Genomic DNA, 20,819 nt, shown 5'->3' with positions numbered 1-20,819 from the left:
GGTCAAATGATGAATGCCTTAAGGATAAGTGGTGCTGAGGCAGAGCCTGGAGACGTTTACAGGCCTAGGCCCATACCTGCACAGGAGCCCACCCCTGCCTGCCTGCTGGCATAGGAGCCCGTACCTGCGCAGACCACACTCGCATCCTCGTAGTGGTGGCAGTTGTGCCTTATCCAGCCAGCGTGGACACAGCTCTCTAGAGAGTCCTCTCGGCCGGAACAGCGCACTTCATTCATCAGGATGGGGCCTGTGCCTGCCCCAAAGTGGCTTCTGCCAGGGGCGCCCAGCGCTTGGCCACAGCCCAGGAGGCGGCACACAACTCGGGCATTCTTGATGTTCCAGCGATCGTCACATACGGTTCCCCACACCCCCTGGTGCCGCACCTCCAGCCGGCCCTCACAGCGGTTTCGCCCACCTACCAGGCGCAGAGGCAAGTCTACAAGCAAGAGAAGTCAGTTCAGGTCAGGCTTCCATAGTAGACACTGAGGGTGACATTTGCAGTGAGATCCTTCTCTGTGCCCCTAAATTACTCTTGATACTACTATCCTTAAGAGAGAACACTTTGACAACAAAACAGTATTATGTAATTTAGCCGTTCTACCCTTACACACAGATCTGAGCACCACAGAATTCTCCAGGAGTCGGACACCGGCAATAACCTTGGTGCTCATTACAGGGGACTTCCCCATATGGATACATCAAAAAAGTTTAAATTTGAATAGAAAAGAATAAAAAGCAAAACCTGTACAACTATGTTGCTTAACCATGAGGACACATTCTGAGAAATGTGAGGGTAGGAGACTTGGTTGTTACACACAATAAGCTGGCTGTGGGGTCACTAGGCAACACAGTCTATGGAGCAAGGAGTCACTGTTGTATATAGATATATGAGCTCCATTGTTGACTAAAACATCCTTTGTGGGAGGCATGACTGTATTACTGTATCTGTGAGGTGCCATGCTCACAGATAGGTACCAGGTGATTTGTCTCTGTAGTAATTAGTCAACCCTACACTGTTTGGCCCAAAGGAAAGCCATAGTGAATATTAAATCCACAAGCATTAGTTCTGACTATAGTGTGATGGTCTAGGATAGCTGCCCTCTCTTGGCCTAATTGGCACTATAATAGCAAAAGCAAGGTACTTGTGTAGCTAGGAGAATGGGCCGAGGATGCAGCTTGGTGGAGAGTGTTTGCTGACACATGTGAGGTCCTGGCTTGTATCAAGCGACAGGAAGGAGAAAAGTGTGACTCATGAATACATGTGGGTATCTTCTGATTGAGATCTTGGAGGTGAATTTCAAGCATGTGTGACCCACACTGTGCATATGTGAGAATATAATATACCTACAGGCTGGTAACTTCCTGTAAGGGGTAAAAAAAAAAAAATCTAAGTGAAAAAGAAATGTGATCCTAACAGTATCAATAGACACCTTGTCATTTTAGAGAGTAGAAGGAAACAAAAACAATCAGTTAACAATTGCCTCATCAATGTAAAATGTTAGAGGTTTACAAATGCTCCCCCTCACAGGCTCACACTTCAGCTTCAAGCTGAAGAGGAAATGCTTTCTGTTATTTCAGACCCATTATGGTTTGAGCACAGAAATGCTATTCATGACATTTTATCTTCTTGGCATCAAAATATGACAAATATTGTTATGTTTTGTTTATTCGCCAAGAGAAAAACAATTTGTTAAATGCTCAAAAAAAGAACTTTACACATCAATTTTTAAAGGAAAAAATAAAAACCATTCAGTTTTATAGATAATATTTTTTGAGACAAGGTCTCACTACTTAGTCCTGGCTAGCCCCTAGAACCTCTCATATAGACCAAGCTGATTCAAATTCACAGAAACTCACATGCTTCTGCCTCCTGAGTGTTGGCAATAAAGGTGTGTGCCACCATATCGGGCATTAGGCAACATTTTAATAAGGCTGAGAATAAAGGGGAGGACCAAGGTCCTTGAGTGCAGTTTTAGCTGAAAAAGATGGACTCGTATAGTGAACGATACAGAGGGAAACCAGGTAGAAGCGTTAGCGACAGATGAGGAAATGACATGTGGTAGCAGCAATTAGAAGAGAATGGAGCTCTGCTCCATCAACAAGCACAGTGATCATTACCAGGTGGCAGGGTCACTTTTGTCAAAGTTGGAACTGTGGCTGAAAAAAAAAAAAGAGTGAAAAGAAGGGATTAGAGTATGACTTCGTTGAAATTCTACATTAGACGCCAGGTCTACAATAATAAGCCCATTCCAGAGCAGTATGTATTTGTTGTGTGTGTTTCTGCTTGTTGGTATGGCAAGGTGTGTGAGAAGCTGGTGTTGTGCAACATGACTGAAGAACATTTTCATGGTGCACATCTCCAGCATGCCAGATAATCTACTCCCCTAATTCTTATAACAACTAATCTGGGGAAATTTTTATCACTGCTTTAGTATTGAAAGAAATGGAGACTTCAGAGGAAGCCTCAGGGTAACAGGACCAGGTCATTCTCAGCTGAAACCCTCAAGCCCCAGGGCCCATGTTCTTTCTAACTCTTCTGTATTTCAGGAGCATAGGTTGTGGGGGTTGCATTCATGCTGGGCTCAGGGTGAACTGCAAAAGAAGGAAGGTAAGGGTTAATGGTCACATTAATGACAGACCCAACAGCAGAGAGGGCTTATTACTGAAGACAGAACTGTCATGGGATCAGAGGATTTTTCTGAAAACACCGGGCATTGGAAGGACCTTGGATGAGAGTTGTGAGGCCTGGTTTTTATCTTGCCCTAGCTCGGTGATCTTAAGCAAACGAGTTTCTTCTCTGTGACTCATTTTCCTCCAAAAATAAGAGATCACTCCTACATTCTCCCCCAGGTTATGCATCTGAGGCTCCAATAGCCTGTTCTTGCTGTTCCCAGCATCTACCTGCCATCACAGTGCTCAGTGTTACAAGCAATGGAGGCCTGTTGCGCTCTAGGGGAGCTGACTGGCCTCTCTTGCCACCCATGTCCTCTCTTCTGACTTCCCATGGAGAAGAAGGACTTGTTGTTATGGGCCTGTTTCTGTTTGGCTGAGTATTGCTCAGAAAGTGGCTTCCCTGGGGGGCTGTAGTGAGCAAGGAGCGTGCCCAGGGAAGAAGGGGCCTGGAGTGGGAAGTGGAGAAAAATGCTTTGGTTTGACCAACAGCCTGGTGTAAAACAAAACAAAAAAATAAATAGAATCACTGTCACCACCTATTTTAGTGTGTGTGTGTGTGTGTGTGTGTGTGTGTGTGTGTGTGTGTGTACTGGATGGGTCGAAGCACAGCCTGAAATAACACAAACAACCAAATGAGATGTGGACCCTCTGCCCAGCCTCCCTCAGGTTTATCTGATCAAGATTAGGGCTTGGGCAGAAGGTGCCTGCAGTGGAAGAGCCACTTTGGAGTCTACGGGTGAGTAAAGGAAATGGGAACACCATCTCTGTGGAGAGGATGTGGGGTTTCTGTGTATATCAGGCTTATGCTATTGACAAAGTTCAGGGCATAGAAGTTTCATTCCCAAATAGAAAGAGCAAAAGCTATAGTTGTGTTTCAGTTAAGAAACACAGCAGGCTGACAGGATTACCAAAGATCTCGGCAGCATCTGTGTGCAAACCAGAGAAGATGATGCTTTAAATGAATGCCTTTGTATTAATCTTTATTTGATGACAAAGGGATCATTAAATAATACTTGCATAAATAAATGCAATATGACAAACAAGAAACTCACTATGTAAGTTTAAAGCCAACAAAGGGGACTTACCACTTGGAGAGGTAGGTTCTGCTAAGGTTGAAGAAGTATCTACAAAGAATAGACAAGACATAGCTAGTTTTATTTGCCAAAAGAAAGCAGAAAAGCCTTGACTGTTTAACGTAAGCTGAAAGGATTACCAGGCATCTTCTCTGCGGCAACTGAAGACGCATCTGTGTGTAAACCCAAAGAACAGGATGCTTTAAATTCTACCGAATGACACTAAGGGCATTTTTCATATATTTACTTTGGGGTCAATATGATCATTAAGCAGACTCAGTTTTGGAATAAGCCTAATAAGCAAGAAACTCACCTCTTTCATTTAAATAGCATGATGGGGACTTACCATCTGGAGAGCTCACTTCTGCTGAGGTTGAAGAAGTATCTACAGACAAAATGATGAGAACTAGTGATGCCATTTGCCAAACAGAAAGGGAAAGGTTCTCCTTGTGTTTAGGAAATGTGACCGTCTGGGTCAGATGGGGTATTAGAAGCTGTGTTATGTATCATGAACGTAATTGAGGAGATGGACTTAGCGTGCCACTACAGTGGTCCAGACAACTCTCTGGCCCAGGATCCACTGTTAGCTGTGTTTTTCAGAGAGCATCTCCCACAGATGGCACTCTGGGAGGCCAGGTTACATGTGAATGAAGTGTGGATTGAAGTGGGAAAGGGGGCTGCTCAGCCTACTGCTGTCACCTCACTGGGACACTGTTGCTGCCAGCCTGGCCAGTATTAGCTGTGACCCATTCACAAGACTGGCACTGGAAAAGCCAATGGAAATTCTGGAAGTAAAAGAGTCACTCGATTAAAAGCACAGCAGAAAGTGTCACCATTGGACAAGACCTAGCAGAAGAGTGAATTTCAGGGTTCTACAACAAGTTGAAATAATAATACAGCCTAAAATACATAAAGAAGAAAAACTAACGAATATGGCTCAGCTTGTAAGAGATCAAGCCTAAGAACCCACGGAGTAGAAGAAGGAGCCCCAGGGGCCATGCTCACCAGCAGAGGGGCAACTACATGCCCTGTGCTGTTCCAGACCGGACTGACAGGCAGCTCCTCCCACAGCCCTGGCCACCCAGTGGAGGACACCACTTCCATCTTCACTCCCACCATGGGCAGTTAAATACGAAGACAAGGCACAAAGGGACCATGGACACGAGGAAGAAGATCCACCAAGAGCTGAGGAACCAGCTGTTAGGGGGTTTGCCTTAGACAACAGAAAATCAAATGATGGGAAACTCTAGAGGTCAACGGCAGAGTTTGTGAACTTAGAGTTCCTCATTTTAATTAGTGTAGGCTTGGTATCAGGTTCAAATCTCTTCATGGTACTAAAATAAGAAGGCTTGAGTTCAGAGATAGCAGAATATCTAGAGGTCTGGACATGCTGAGCAAAGGTACTTTTAAAGCTCACATATCTAGATCTAAGTGGAAATATATCGAAAGATATCAGCACCTTGAGACCTCTGAAAACCTTAGATGATCTAAAAAACTCAAATCTTCCGACTGTGAGGTCATTAACATGAATAATTACCAAGAGAATGTCCTCAAGCTCCTCCCATGGCTGATTTTCACCAAGAGAACCAGGAAGTCCCTGATTCAGATACAAAGGTTGATGCTATGATGAAGAGGAGGAGGAAGAAGAAGATGGCAAAGATGAAGTCATTGGTGAAGGAGAAGAATTCGGATGTGATAGAGAAGTTGATGAAGGTGAAGATGAGGGAGGGAGAGAGAGAGAGAGAGAGAGAGAGAGAGAGAGAGAGAGAGAACGCGATGAAGGAGATGATTATTAATACCCCAAATAACCGGAAAAAGCAGAATCAATCAGTCAATGGCTGTTGGTGGGATTGTTTAGATTTTTTCGGTAGATGTTTACAAAAGCTGTGATACAAACTCCAGGAGGCCCGCCCACTCAGAGTCAAAGAGTAGTTCCTGTGACACTCTGCTTTCCTTTATTTAATCTGTCATTGATAGTGGTAAACTCCAACACCAACCTTGGGAACCCTGCTCCAACAAAATTGTTAAGATTGTTAGTTTTTCATGTAAGTCTCTTGATGAAGTATGGACAGCTGTGATTGGTAAGACAACTGTGTCTACTCTGAGATTGTAACACTTTTATTTTATGTTCAGCCAACAAGAGAGGGCTTGGTAGTGTGCTGGGCTCTGCTGACTCCCCATGGGAGACCTCGATTTGGAGGATGTGAGGATGCAGGGTGGCTTGGGAAAGAGGGTTGGAGGTGGGAGGAGGGAGGAGGGAGGAGGGGGGAATCTGTGGATAGTATGTGGAGTGAGTAGAAAATTTCTTAATAAGGAAAAATGAAAAAAAAAAAGAGAAGGCTTGGAAAAATAAAATATTAACCTTTGGGGTCAGAAAATAACATGAAAAGGCCTGGCCAACAAGTAGGTGGCTATGGAAGAATGAAATTAGATCTACATCTCTCACTCTGCACAAAATTGATTCAAGATGGATCAGAGATCTTACATTCATAAAATGCTGAAACTTCTAGAAGATAACATGGGGGAAAAACACTTAAAGATGCAGAAATAGGCAAAAATTTTCTGAAAAAGACTATTAGCAGAGTAAATAAATTAAATAACTGAAAAAAATGGGACTACATGAAATTTAAAAGCTTCTGTACAGCAACCGAAACCATCAGTAGAGTGAACAGACAGCCCACAAAATCTCCTCCAGCTATAATTAAGACAGACGGGCTACTGTCCAGAATACAAAGGACTGCAGAAATGAAATCCTAAACCCTACAGCTGTCAATCAACAGACAGCCTGACAATGGGATAGACAATTCAAAAGGAAAGAAATGCAAATGACCCACAAATATTTTGGAAGTTGTCCAACATCCTTACTCATCAGGAAAATGCAAGGTAAGACTACTTCTAGGGATGGAGAGGTGACTCAGTGATTAAGAACAAGTACTACTCTTGCAGAGGACTCAAGCTCAGCTCCCAGCACCCATATCAGGGGGCTTATAAGTGCTTGTGACACCAGCTCCAGGGATCCAACACCCTCTTCTGGACTCAGAGAGCATCTGCCTTCACATCTTTACATACTTACATACAGACTCACACACACTAAAAAAATAGACTACTTCCTCCCCCACCCCCCCAAGACAGGGTTTCTGTAGTTTTGGTGTCTACCCTGGATCTCACTCTGTAGACTAGGCTGGCCTTGAACTCAGGAGGCTCTGCCTCCTGAGTGCTGGGATTAAAGGTGTGCGCCACCGCCACCCAGCAACTACTTCCTTCTTGACCCAATCAGAATGGCTGCCATCAAGAAATTAAATGACTAAATGCTGACGAAGCTGTGAGGGGGAACTTACACTGACAGAAGTATAAACAGAGAGAGCCACTATGAAAATCCACTGGGGTGTTTCTCAAAAGACTAAAATTAGAACTACCATATGACCCAACTACGATACTGCTGAGTGGACACCCAAAGGACTCTAAGTCCTACCTCAGGACCCTTGCACATCCATGTTTATAGCTGTGATATTCACAGTAGCGAGATGTTCATCTCCAGATGGGTGGATAACAAAAATGTGGTACATATGCACAATGGAACTTTATTCAGATGTAAAGAAAAATGAAATCATGAACTCTGAAAGAAAACTGATGGAATTGGAAATAACTGTATTACGTGAGGTAACAAACTCAGAAAGACAAATACCGCATTCTCTCTCATGTGCAGAGAGAGAGTTTTAAATCCTTCTGTGTGTATATATGTGAGCATATGAGCACAGATGTAGGTCAGTAAACAGGAGAAGGGTTGTGGGAGGAGAAATGGAAGTTTTAAAAAAGAAGAGGGGTAATAGAACACATGGGACAAAAAAGGAAGGGGCTTACTGGACTGGAATGTCACAAGTGCTGTGGGGGGGGTGACAACAACAGTGTACAAAAATGACAGACTGAAACCAATTACCATATTTGCCAATTTCTTAAAAAGCCTCTAAAGTGAATTATGATGTTTTAAATAAAGAAATGTGACAACAGGACACATTACCAGAGGAGCTCGTCTCTTCTGCCGAGGATGAAGATGTATCTGTGTAGGAAGCCAGAGAAGGGGGTACTTTAAAATGAACCTTCTGTCACTGGTATGTATCAGATGCCAAAGTCATCGTTAAATAGATCATTTTCTAAGTGTAACACAACAAATGAGTATTTGCTCAGTATTTCAAGCAGCAGAACAGGGGGACTTACCAGTTTTAGAACTCGATTCTGCTGAGGTTGAAGACATATCTAGAGGTCAAAAGGAGATGCTTGACTGTATCCATTTGCTGAATAAAGGAAAGACTGAAATTGTGTTTAACTTAATGTGATAGAAAGTATTACCAGAGGATGTCTGTTCTGCAGAGGTTGAAGATGCATCTGTGTAAAAACAGAGAAAGCATGAAGCTTAAAAAAAGGAATGTCTTTTCATTGATCTGGTTTGTGGTCAATACAACCCATTAAGTAGGTTCATTTCCTAAATACAATATGACAAGCAAGAAACACGTGTATGCTAATGAAGACACAAATTCTTGGCTTGTAGACATAAAAAAATAAAACTGAGGTTCTGGAATCTTTCTCTCTGCTGGCTAGTTTTCACAGTGCTGGAAGGTTCTGTTTAGGCTGCTGGGGGATAATTGCTATAAATAGTTTTACTCAGCTGTGACCCTTTAATGCTATACTACTAACATGCCAGACATGATGCTCCCACAGGTGGAAGGGTGCCATGACTGTTATGGGGTTAACCAGCTGCTTTCTGGCTGGATTTGAAGCCCTCTCCAAAGAAGGGAATTTATTATCTAGTATTGTAAAACTGGTGTGGGTAGGTGATAAGCCCCAGTGGGGAAGGTACTGTGGTTGTCTTGCTAAGTGGACACAATGTGACTGTCAAACTGACTTCTAAATTCTTATAGTTCTGCCCATAGGTTAGTGTTGCTTCCAGATTTGGCCAGAGAAGCTTGTTTTTGCATGGGTTTATGGTTATTGCAGAGACTCACGACTGGTCAAAGTGCTGAGAAGAAGTGACCTTTATGCTTAGCCCCAACTGAGACTTCAATATTAGCTCTTCCACGTCTCAGGAACCGTATGGTAGAAGAAGTAGAAAGAATGTAACAGCAGGAGGAAGTCCTAGGGAGTTCTAGAACATTGTCTTTTGGGCAAGACATAGATGTTACACTCGACTTTCAGCAGCTGTGAGTATGTACACAAGATTTGCACAAGATTGGGATTATGATCATCCCATTATGGAAAGAGAGGGAGTTCATGAGACCTCGCTTCATCCCTCCCTGAGGCAATTGATGGTTGCTGAGGGAGAGTGAAGGGGGCGGGGTGGGCTTTCTTTGTGTTGTAGCCACTAATAAGTTGTCTGCGCTCTTGTGAGTAATTGATTAGTTTAAAAAATAAAGTCACGAAGTGGAAGATGACCTCGCTGGGAAGAGGATCAGAGTTAGTAAGCTAGTAAGGAACAGAGTCTGAGGGGCACAGAGGAGGGTGATGGAGGAGAATATAATCAAAGCACATTCACTATATGAGAGTGTGAAATTGTCATAACAAAAGTTGTTATTATGTATAATTAACATATGCTAAAATTTAAACAAAAAGGACTTATTAATTAAAACCACACAGTAAAAGATGTTACCACTTAGCTCTCCACTCTTCCCTTCCGCTGAGGTTGAAGACATATCTATGAGCAAAGAGAAGAAGAAATGTATGTGTGATCACAGAAAGAGGAAAAACTGTGATTGTGTTTCACTTAAGAAATGTGATGGGCTGTGGAGGAACCCACAGAGACAGCTGACCTGAGCTTGTGGGATCTCACAGACTCTGAACCACAGCTAGGGAGCCTGCATGGGACCAAACTAGGCCCTCTGCATGTGGGTGACAGTTGTATAGCTTGGTCTGTTTGTAGGGCTCCTAGCAGTGGGATCAGAACCTGCCCCTGCACATAAGCTGGCTTTTGAGAACCTGTTCCCCATGCTGGGATGCCTTGCCCAGTCTTGATACAGGGGGAGGAGTTTGGTCCTGCCTCAACTTCATATCCCATGCTTTGTTGACTCCCATGGAGGCGTCCCCTTTCCAAGCCAGAGGAGGAATGGATGGGGGGCGGGTAGATAGGAGGTAGGGGGAAAGAATGGGATGAGAGGAGGGAGGAGAAACGGCTAGGTATGTAAAAATAAAATGAAAAACTTTAATAATCATAAAGAAGAAATATGATGGGGTGAAAAGATCACCAGAGGAGATCTCTGCTATGATTAAAGGTGCATCTGTGTGTAAACCCAGAGAGCAAGATGCTCTGAAATAAGTACAATATATTGGGGGGGGGGGTTCATTCACTTTACTATATGATAAGTGTAAAAATAAGTTTACTGTCTAGATACAGCACAACAAATAAGAAATTTCTTCATTAGCCAAGCAGCACAATGGAGGGCTTTACCATTAGGAGAGCTTGATTCCACTGAGACTGAAGAAGTACCTATAGATAAAGAAATATTTAGATAATTTACCGAATAAGAAAAGAAAGGGCTGTCATTTGATTAACATAAACACATGACAGGCAGAAAGCATTACCAGAGGAGGTATCTTCTGTGGAGACTGAAGAGGCATCTGTGTGTAAATAGAGACTTGTCATTTTAGTGTCTTGGTATGAGAAGGTGACTCAGTAGGTAAAACACTGGCCTTGAAAACTTGTGAATCTGAGATCAGTTCCCAGAACCCATGAGAAAATGCCAGCAGGGATGTGTACTTGTAACCCCAGCACTGGGGAGACAGAGACAAGAGCAACCCTGTACCTGTGGCCAGTCACTCTAGCTCAATTAGTGAGCTCCTGGCCAATGAGAGACCTTGTGTCAAAGGAAAAGGATGGTGCTCCTGAAATTGATACCCAACATCGTCCTCCAGTCTCTACATATGTGTGCACACAGGTGCAAGAACACTATCATGTGCATGCACTATCACAGATGAATGCACTCTCACATAAGAACACACACAGAGATAGATAGATAGATAGATAGATAGATAGATAGATAGATAGATAGATAGAATTGGTAATTTTTATATTTCAAATCTTTGGACAATGTAATCATTAACTAGGGATATTTTTAAATATAACTTGACAAACTACCCAAACACAGAAGCACACTGAGGAGCCTCCCAAGAGGAGAGTCTGCTTCTATTGAGGTTGAAGAAATAGCTACAGACCCATAGGAGAGGAGGCATACTTAGACTGTTTTTCTAATGAGAAAGAGGAAAGCTCTGATTGTATTTCAATTAACAGATGTGATGGGTTGAAAACATTACCTGAAGAAGTCTCTTGTGTTGAGGCTGAAGATGCATCTGTGTGTAAACCCAGAGAACAGAATGATTTTTTTTAAATGGCAGTCTTCTATTGATCTTTGCATTGTGGTTGATGTGATTTAAGTAGTTTAGTTTTCTAAATGTGAATGGCAAGTAGGAAAACCATCTCGATTGTTGAAGGTATCATACACTTTGCTAGTAGGACATGCAGAAATGAAGCTGTAACTGAGGGGGAAACTTCCTCTGCACTGGCTAGCTTTCGCAGTGTTTGAAGATACTGTGTGAGCTGCTGGGGAAGAACTGGCATTGGCAGCACTTCTCATCAGTCAACCTGGCTATAATACTGACTTTCCTGGAAAGGTATGTCCCCTGTTGTAAGAGTGCCCTGACTCTCTAGGTGTAACCGACTCTTCTGATTGGCTGTGAGGCTGCTCCATAGGAGTTCTGAACTAAGGTGTGGTCAAAAGTTCCTGGGACCAGAAGTGATAGGCTGTAGTGGCAAAGCTAAGGTTGCTGTTTGGCTAAATGGATATGACATGGCTGTCAAAATGACGCCTAAGTAATTGTGTTTTGATGAGTGCCGGTTTTAGCCTTGCTCAAAGAAGGTTCTTTTTGCAATGGTTGGTAGTTACTGTAGAGACTCATAACTGGTCGAAGTGATGATAACAAGCGATTTGAATGCTCAGCCTTGAATTGGGCACTTCTGTTTCTCTCTAAGATCGGGGAGAGGCATGTAAGAGTAGACAGGATTATCATGGTTTTATTTAAGCTTGTAGTTAGCTCTGATGATTCATGCTTCATTATGAAGAATATATTTAAAAAACCTTTAAAACAAAGCAAGTGTAAAAGCTGAAGGGAGTGATGGAGTGCTGTGGAACATTATTTTTTGGGTATAGAGCCTGGTACAATTGCACTCTTGAACTCTCCACTGATGTAATCACCTACATATGACTTGCCCAAGGTTGACCCTACAGTCATTGTCATGGAAGCGGGAGACTCATGAGGCCAGCCACTCCTTAAGGGTCTCTACAATGACTGATTGCTATGGAAGGGAGGGACATTGACTTTAGTGACATAAGCCACTGCTACGTTGCCAAGGCTTTCAGAAGTACCCCTCAACTATGCTTCTCCAATAACACAAATCAACTCATGGGCCCATAAAATGAAAGGCACCATAGTAGAAGAGGTCCTCACTGGAAGAGGAATAGGGTTAGGAATAGTGTGAGGAGGACTGGACAGAGTATTGGGTGTGAATTTCATTAAACATGCTATGTACACATATGAAAACACGATAATGAATTTCACTATTATGTATGATTAAATGTTATTTTTAAAAGGGGGTGCTGGAGAGATTGCTCTATGGTTAAGACTGCCTACTCTTCCTCCAGAGGACTCAAGTTCACTTCCCAGCACTCACACTGGTGGCTCACAGCTGTCTGTAACTCCAGCTCCAGTTGGATCTTAGTCTCTGGTCTCCATGGGCAATACATTCATGTATACATGTACACGTGCACACCCAATAGACACAACTAAGATTTTTTTAAAAAGAATTTCATTTTTAGACAACCCAGTGAAATATTTTACCATTTGGCTCTCCACTCTTGCCTTCTGCTGAGATTGAAGACATATCTATGTGCAAAGAGAAAAAGAAATGTATGTATGTGATCACTTTCCAAAAAGAAAGAGGAAAAACTATGACTGTGTTTCACCTAAGAGCTGTGATGGACTGAAAGATTACCAGAGGAGATCTCTGCTGTGACTGATAAGAAAGTCACCTCATTTAGCTAAACAGAATATTGGGGACATTACCAGATGGAGAGCTGGATTCAGCTGAGGCTGAAGAAGCATCTATAGACAATGAGAAATAAATATTTAGATAATGTACCAAATAGAAAGAGAAAGGGCTGTCATTTGTTTAATGTAAAAAACATGACAGGCAGAAAGCATTACCAGAGGAGGTATCTTCTGTGGAGACTGAAGAGGCATCTGTGTATAAAGCCAGAGAACAGGATGCTTTGAAATGAATGAAATTATACTGACATTGGTTTTTACTATCTTTACTTTGTAGCCAATGTGGTCATTAAACAAACATACTGTCTAAATATAGCAAATAGGGAATTTCTACACTAGGTAAGCAGCACAATGGGGTATTTTACCATTTGGAGAGCTTGATTCTTTGGAGGTTGAAGAAACATCTATAGACAAAGAGAGAAGAGGTATGGATGGCTAAGTTCTTTGCCCAATAGGAAGAATAAAAGCTCTCACTGTATTTAAGAAATATGACAGGCAGAAAAATTACCAGAGGATGGATCTTCTGCCGACGAAGATGCATCTATAGATAAACCCAGAAAATAGGATGTTTTAGAATTAGTGTATTGGACTGGGAGCATGGCTCAGTAGGAAAAACATTTACCTTACAAACATCAATTCAAAATACCCACATAAAATGCTGGGAGTGGTTGTGTGCACTGTCTTCCCAGCACAGGGCAACAGAGAAAGGGGATTCCCACAGCTCTGTGTTCAGTTGCTCTAGTCTAATTAGTGAGCTCCAGGGCAATGAGAGACCCTGCCTCAAAGGAGGCAAACATTTGTTCCTGAGGATGACATCTGAGGTCATCTTCCAGCCTCATACATGCAGAAAGGTGCTCATCTTTTTCATACATACAACATCTACAAGCATGTGAAAGATGTGTTTCTTGTCAGTGGGCTTTATTTTGTGGTCAGTGTGATTATTAAATAGGCTAATATTCTAATTACAGCATGACTGATAAAAAATTCATTTTATTTAGCTAAACAGAATATTGGGGGACATTACCAGAAGGAGAGCTGGATTCAGCTGAGGCTGAAGAAGCATCTATAGACAAAGAGAAATAAATATTTAGATAATTTACCAAATAAGAAAAGAAAGGGCTGTCATTTGTTTAATGTAAAAACATGACAGGCAGAAAACATTACCAGAGGAGGTATCTTCTGTGGAGACTAAAGAGGCATCTGTGTGTAAAGCCAGAAAATAGAGACTTGTCATATTAGTGTCTTGGTATGAGAAGGTAGCTCAGTAGGTAAAACACAAGCCTTGAAAACTTGTGAATCTGAGATCAGTTCCCAGAACCCATGAGAAAATGCCAGCAGGGATGTGTACTTGTAACCCCAGTACTGGGGAGACAGAGACAAGAGTAATCCTGTGCCGGTGGCCAGTCACTCTAGCTCAATTAGTGAGCTCCCGGCCAATGAGAGACCTTGTGTCAAAGGAGATGGATGGTGCTCCTGAAATTGACACCCAACATTGTCCTCCAGTCTCTACATATGTGTGCACACAGGTGCAAGAGCATCTGAGCAACACATGAGTGTATGCACGTGCTCACACACACAGAAGTATCCTTTGGTCATTGCTTTGTGGTCAATGTGATCATTAGTGAGCTTATTTTCTAAACACAACATGACAAATAAGAAAACTTTCCAATTAGTTAACCATCACAATGGAAGACTAACCAGTTGAAGAACTCGCTTCTGCTGAATTTGAAGAAATAGCTGTAGATAAAGAGGAGGAGACACACCTGGACTCCTTTGCCAAATAGACAGAGGAAAAGCTCTGACTATGTAATAGGAAATTTGACAGTTAAAAAACATTACCAGAGGAGGTATCTTCTGCTGAGGCTGGAGATGAATCTGTGTATAAATCCAGAGAACAAGATTCCTTAAAATAAATGGCTTTCCTTGATATATTTATTTTTTGGTCATTATGATCATTAAGTAGGTGCATCTTGTGAATAGACATTCCAAATAGGAAAACCATATATATTGCTGAAGATACCACACATGTTGTGTGCAAGACATGTGGAAACAAAGCTTTAACTTAGCTGCAAGCTTCCTCCCTGCTGGCTGGGGGAAGAACTGTCATCAGCAGTATTTCTCAGCTGCAAACCCCACAGCCTACAATACTGGCCTTCCAGGCAAGATATGTCCACTGGTACAAAAGTGATGTAACTGATACAGGGGAACCTACTCCTTTCTCTTTCCTCCTTCCCTTCAAGGTTGTCCTCACTGGGTGGTGTGAGAGCCCACAAAGGTTTTCTAGTGAGATCTGAGCTTGCTTTACACAGCAGGGCTACATAAGGGGGTGGCTGGACCATTTGTAAGGTTACCAAGTCTTTGGGATGGTCTACATTTGGCTGTGCTGGGGGAAGTATTTTGCCTCACCCCTTGGCATTCCTTTAAAAAGCCCTGTAGTAGAGGCAGAAGGGGCTGGTGAGTTGAGACCCAAACCCTCGTGAGGCTATCCTATTTTTTCTGTCTGTCTCTATCTACAAATTCCTCATTTCTCCCTGCTCAAGAGTACCCTGGGGGAGTAAGAGGGGGCTAGCCTCCCTCATGGGGGGGCATTTATGTCTAGTACAGTAAACTTGATCTGGAGATGTGAAAAGTCTTAGTGGGGAAGCTACTTTGGTTGTACTGCTAAGTGAACCTGGTGTGCCTATCAATTCTTCTTGGGAATGTCCAGATATATGCCTATGGATCAGCTTTGATCAGAGAAGCTTCTTCTTGCATCGACTGGTGGTGATTACAGACATCCATAACTGGTCAAAGTTTTAACAGTAAGTCACCATTGAATGGGCATTGGTACCACCTCTTCCAAGTGTCAGGAAGTATCACACTGAGAGGGTAGTAAGAAGGGAATGAGTGTGAGGAAAGGGTGGAGTTTTGTGAATACGTCTGTTGGGATCTTGGACTCTCAGCAGGTGTGATTATCTACACAAGACAACCACAAGATTGGGCTCATCATCATCCCATCATAGAGGAGGGAAAAGTTCCTGAGACCCCACCCCTCCCTGAGGATCTGTAGGCAATGAACGGTTGCTGGGAGAAAGAGATATTTTCCGTGGTGTAGTCCTGGTAAGTTGCCAATGATCTTGCACATAACTCCCTACTGAGGATCTTCTAATAACCTAATTAAACTGATTAGTTTATGAAATAAAGATATGAGAGTAGAGGGTTGCCAAGCCGGGAAGAGAAACAAAGATTAGAGAGTATGAGGGGACAGGAGAGAATGATGAGGGTTAATACAGTACACACATGTATGAAAGTGTCATAATTAAACCTTTTATGTAAAACTGATACATGCTACTAAAAAACTCCAAAGACAAAACCCACATGTCATTAGTTACAACACAACAGCACAGGAAAGACCTTACCAGTTGCCTCTCCACTCTTCACTTCTGCTGAAGACGTATCTGTGAACAAAGAGAAGAAAATGGATGTGTGGTCACTTTCCAAACAGAAAGAGGAGAAGCTCTCACTGTGTTTTAAGAAATTTGACAAAAAAAACATTACCAGAGGAGGCATTTTCTGCTGAGGCTGAAGAGGCATCTGTGTGTAAGGCCAGAGAACAGGGATGCTCTAACATGAATATGACAATATTTGGGGTGATTTTGCTACCTTTCCTTTGTGGTCAGTGTGACCATTAAGTAGATTCACTGTCCAAATACAACACGACAAATAAAAAACTAAGCTCATTAGCAGCACCAGGTGGGTCTTTACCATTTGAAGAACTTGTTTCTGCAGAGGTTGAAGAAATGCCTGTAGACAAAGAGAAAAAAAAAAAGGCACATCCAGATTGTTTACCAATTAGGAGGGAAACAAGCTCTCATTTATTTAAATTAAGAAATATGACAGGTAGAAATATTACCAGAGGAGGTCACTCCTGCTAATGAAGATACATCTGTATATAAACCCAGAAAAAAAGGAAGGCTTTAAAATTAATGTCTTGGGCTGGAAGGATGGCTCAGCTGGGGAACCTGAGCTCAATTCCCAGGAGTTAGGTAAAAATGCTGCAAGTTCTGGTGTGTTTGTAATCTCAGAGCTGGGGAGGCACAGCTTACTGGCCAGTTATTCAGTGTAATTAGTGAGCTCCAGGTGAACGAAAGACCTTTAAGACCCCATTTTAAAGGAAGTGGATAATATTCTGAGAATGACACACAAGGTCCTTCTCTCGTCTCCATATACAAGAGCACCTATGTGTACACATGCACCTCTCATGTGAACACACACAAACATACATATACGCTCAGAAGAAGCAAGTCTTCCATTGATTTTTACTTTGTAGCCAATGTGATCCTTTAGTGGGTTCATTTTCTAAATACATGACAAATGAGATTATTATCTCATTACTTAAATAGCACCATAGGAAACTTTACCAGTTGAAGAAGTCACTTTTGCTGACCTTGAAGATACATATATGAATGAAAAGTAGAAGAAACATATCTAGGGTCAGTTGCAAGATAGAAAGAAAAAAAGAAATGTGACAGTCAAAATAAAACAAAACAAAACATTACCTGAGGATGTTTCCTCTCCTTCTGAGGCTGAAGATGCATCTGTGTGTAAACCCAGAGACAGGATGCTTTAACATGAGTGTCTCTTCATTGATCCTTGCTTTGCAGCCAATATGATCATTGAGTGGATTAATTTTCTAACATGATGTAGCAAATAAGGAATAGATCTCTATTTAGAAGACACCACACACTTTGCTTACTGGGTATACAGAAATCGAGGTGGGACTGAGCTGTAAGCTTCCTTCTTCCTGGCCAACTTTCACAGGATTGGATGGTATTATTCAGGCTGTTGGGGAAGTGCTGTCATCAACAGTCTTACCTCTGTGAATTCTGCATGTTACACTATTGATTTGCCAGGCGAGGTGCACCGTAAGAATGACGTGACTGTTGTGGGTGTAACCAACTCTTTTCTGCTTGGATTTGAGGCTACTCCCCAAAAGTCAGGTACTGTAAACCTGCTCAAAAGCTCATAGTATAGGATTCGAAAGCTCTAGTGGGAAAGCTACTGTTGTTGTTTTGCTCAGCGGAGTTGATATGGCTGTCTAGTTGACATCTAAATTATTATGTTTATGCCTATAAGCTGATTCTGGTTTCTGCTTTGGTCAGAGAAGCTTCTTTTTGCAGTGACTCATAATTCCTCAAACTGCTAATAACAACCGACTTAAATGCTCAGCCCTGAGTGTGACTATTTTATTCCCTCCAACATCAGGGAACACTGTTGAAGAGTAGTTGGGTTGATCCCGAGTTTCATTTAAGTTTGTGGATAGTTGTAACAACTCATACTGCATATGAGGAAGAAATGGAAAACTTCAAAACCAAAACAGAATGTAAGTGCCAGAGAAAGGCTCACAGTGATTTGGCATGCCATCTCCTGGGCATGGTATGCTTATGGCTCTCTCACAACTCCAACAAGCATGACTACCCAAGACCTGCAAAAGATTGAGCGTACCACTATTCTGCCATGGAGAGTAGACACTAACGAAGCCCTTCCCCTCTCTAAGTTATAGGCGGTAACTGATGGCTAGGGGAGGGAGAGACATTTTCTTCAGTGGTCTGACCACTGCTCCTGCAAATAACCCCTTCTCTGTGCTCCTGTAAGTAGCCCAATTCATACTCACTAGTTCACACAAACACACAAAACAAGTAGAGGTAGAGGGGGAGATCAGCTGGAGTATGGGGGTACAAGAAAAGGTAGTAGGGTAAATATGATAAAAATACAGTATGCACATATGTATCAAAGGTCAAAATGAAGCCCCGTAGTATATATAATTTAAACATGCTAATAAACACATTTAAAAACAAACATCCTCTCTGCTTAAGCAACATTGTGGGGGACTTCACCAGTTGGAGAGGTTGCTTCTGCTGAAACTGAAGTAGTGTCAATAAACAAAGACAAGAAGAAATTGTCTTACAGCCACCCTCCAAACAGAAAGACTAAAAAAGCTGAGATATTTAACTTTAGAAGTAGAATCTGAAAATGTTACCAGAGGTTGTCTCCTCTTCTGCTGAGACCAAAGATGCATCTGTGGAGAACCCCAGAGAACAGGGTTTAATGTCCTGCTTTAAAATGGGCAGGACAATGCTGGCTCTGTCTAGTCATGGGTCTTTACTTTGTGGCCATCTTCTAAATACAACGTGACAAGTGAGAAACAATACAACAGGGGACTGTACCATTTGGAGGGCTTGATTCTGTTGAGGTTGAAGATGTGTCTGTAGACAAAGAGGAAAAGGCATGCTTGGTTCATTTGCTTCAAAGACAGGGGGAAATGTTTTACTGGGGGAAAAAACCATGACAATCAGAAAACTACCAGAGGAGGCCTCCTCTTCTGCCGAGATTAAAGACATGTCTGTATGTAAACCTAGAGACCAGGAGATTGTAACCTGAGTGTTTGGGCTGGAGAAACAATTCAGTAGGTGTGGGAGCCCCCAGAGGCTATCTGGTGAGAACTTACTCAGGGACAGATAATCTGAGCTTGCCTTACCCAGCAGGGCTGCATAAGGGGATGATTTGACCATGGGTGTGGTTACCAGGTGTTTGGAAGGGTCTGCACTTGGCTGTGTGATGTACTTTGATCTAGCAAGGAGGAGCTCTTTAGCCCCGCCCCTTGGCGTATTATAAAAACCCTTTTGAATAAATGGAAAATACTGTTGGGTATTGATCCAGGCCCTCCCAAAGCTATCCTGTGTTTCTGCCTTTCTCCTCACCCTCTAGGTCTCTCTTTCTATCTGATATTTCCTCATTCCTCTCTCCTCCATCTAAGAACCCTTCAAAAATGGGAGCTGGACTCCCACAAGTAGGCAAAGAAGTCACCTTGTAAGCATAAGAACAGGAATTTGATTATTCCTAGAACCCACATAAAATGCCAAGCATGCTGGTATGCACTTATAAGCCCAGCACTGGAAGGCAAAGACAGGAGGATCTCTGGGGCTCCCTGGCCAGGCAGAGTAGTCTAATTGGTGAACTCCAAGCCAAGGCGAGACTCTGTTTGTAAGGGAGTGGTTGACATTTCTGAGGAACACATCCAAGATTGTTCTGTGGTCTATACACATGTGTACATGTGTGCCGAACACATGAACACACATTTAGGCATTTGTATGCACATGAGTACACACATGCTTGCATATATACACATATGAAATGAATGCCCTTTCATTGATCTTTGTTATTCTCGTATGATCATTGGACAGGTTCTCTTTCTAAATACTATGTAACAAACAAGAACCCATCTTATTAGATTACACAGCACAATGGAGACAGGATGCCCCACTGACACTGGGTGAATGTCAAGGAGACTCAGTGATGGAAATAGATGTTTATCTAAGCAACTATCCCAGAACCAAGAAGAACATTCAAATTACCAATTGGAGAGGTTATAAATGAAGTAGTTGCTAAAGAGCCTGTAAATAAGAAAAGGTAAATGATCAAATACTATTAAGTACCAAAATATGTAACACTGACACTGGCTTTCATGTATTAATTAACTTTTCTTGATTGCCTGCTCCTCTGTGCCAGTACTGGGCTGGGGCTGGAGAGAAAGTCAACAAAACTACATTATGATTCAAGTCCTCAGAAAGAGGCCCATCTCATGGGAAGATAAACAAAATCAAACATTTCCTAAGGAGTTGTAAAATTGCAGTGATGATAAGTGCTATGAGAGAGATGTGTGTGTGTGTGTGTGTGTGTGTGTGTGTGTGTGTGTGTGTATAGTGTGGTTGTGTGTGTATAGTGTGTATGTCCATGTGTGTGTTGTGTGTTATGTGATAGGTGTGTGTGGTATGGTATGGTGTGGTGGTGTGTATATGTGGTGTGTCTATGTGTGTGTTGTGTGTTGTGTGTGATGTGTGTGGTTGTGTGTATGTATGTTGTGTGTGTGTGTGTGTGTGTGTGTGTGTGTGTGTGTGTGTTGTCAGAATCTCTGACCTGGCCAAGGAGCTCCCCTCTCTCTACGAC

At 42.4% G+C, this 20,819-nt stretch overlaps 1 protein-coding gene and 1 pseudogene across 1 annotated transcript in view; one reads left to right on the top strand and one right to left on the bottom strand.

The window, feature by feature from the left end:
* The window catches only part of LOC118577397 (deleted in malignant brain tumors 1 protein-like), a 111,921-nt gene that overhangs the window by 8,409 nt on the left and 82,693 nt on the right, over window positions 1-20,819 (bottom strand). Inside the window, exons 44-65 of the mRNA XM_036177545.1 lie at window positions 19,177-19,215; window positions 19,040-19,078; window positions 18,853-18,891; window positions 17,372-17,410; window positions 16,726-16,758; window positions 16,578-16,616; window positions 16,371-16,406; window positions 16,227-16,270; window positions 14,673-14,736; window positions 13,858-13,896; window positions 13,199-13,237; window positions 11,046-11,081; window positions 10,317-10,352; window positions 10,183-10,221; window positions 9,388-9,432; window positions 8,094-8,129; window positions 7,962-8,000; window positions 7,765-7,803; window positions 4,093-4,131; window positions 3,759-3,797; window positions 2,119-2,157; window positions 125-436 (exon numbers count right to left, since the gene is read on the bottom strand). Coding sequence (XP_036033438.1) covers window positions 125-436; window positions 2,119-2,157; window positions 3,759-3,797; window positions 4,093-4,131; window positions 7,765-7,803; window positions 7,962-8,000; window positions 8,094-8,129; window positions 9,388-9,432; window positions 10,183-10,221; window positions 10,317-10,352; window positions 11,046-11,081; window positions 13,199-13,237; window positions 13,858-13,896; window positions 14,673-14,736; window positions 16,227-16,270; window positions 16,371-16,406; window positions 16,578-16,616; window positions 16,726-16,758; window positions 17,372-17,410; window positions 18,853-18,891; window positions 19,040-19,078; window positions 19,177-19,215 — 1,149 coding nt within the window. The remainder of the gene's footprint in view (window positions 1-124; window positions 437-2,118; window positions 2,158-3,758; window positions 3,798-4,092; window positions 4,132-7,764; window positions 7,804-7,961; window positions 8,001-8,093; window positions 8,130-9,387; window positions 9,433-10,182; window positions 10,222-10,316; window positions 10,353-11,045; window positions 11,082-13,198; window positions 13,238-13,857; window positions 13,897-14,672; window positions 14,737-16,226; window positions 16,271-16,370; window positions 16,407-16,577; window positions 16,617-16,725; window positions 16,759-17,371; window positions 17,411-18,852; window positions 18,892-19,039; window positions 19,079-19,176; window positions 19,216-20,819) is intronic.
* On the top strand, window positions 4,902-5,470 carry LOC118586914 (annotated as a pseudogene).

This window comes from Onychomys torridus, chromosome 1 (genome assembly GCF_903995425.1).
Source record: "Onychomys torridus chromosome 1, mOncTor1.1, whole genome shotgun sequence".
Lineage (NCBI taxonomy): Eukaryota > Metazoa > Chordata > Mammalia > Rodentia > Cricetidae > Onychomys > Onychomys torridus.
Note: the sequence above shows the minus strand (reverse complement) of the source record. Positions and strands in the feature narration are given on the sequence as shown.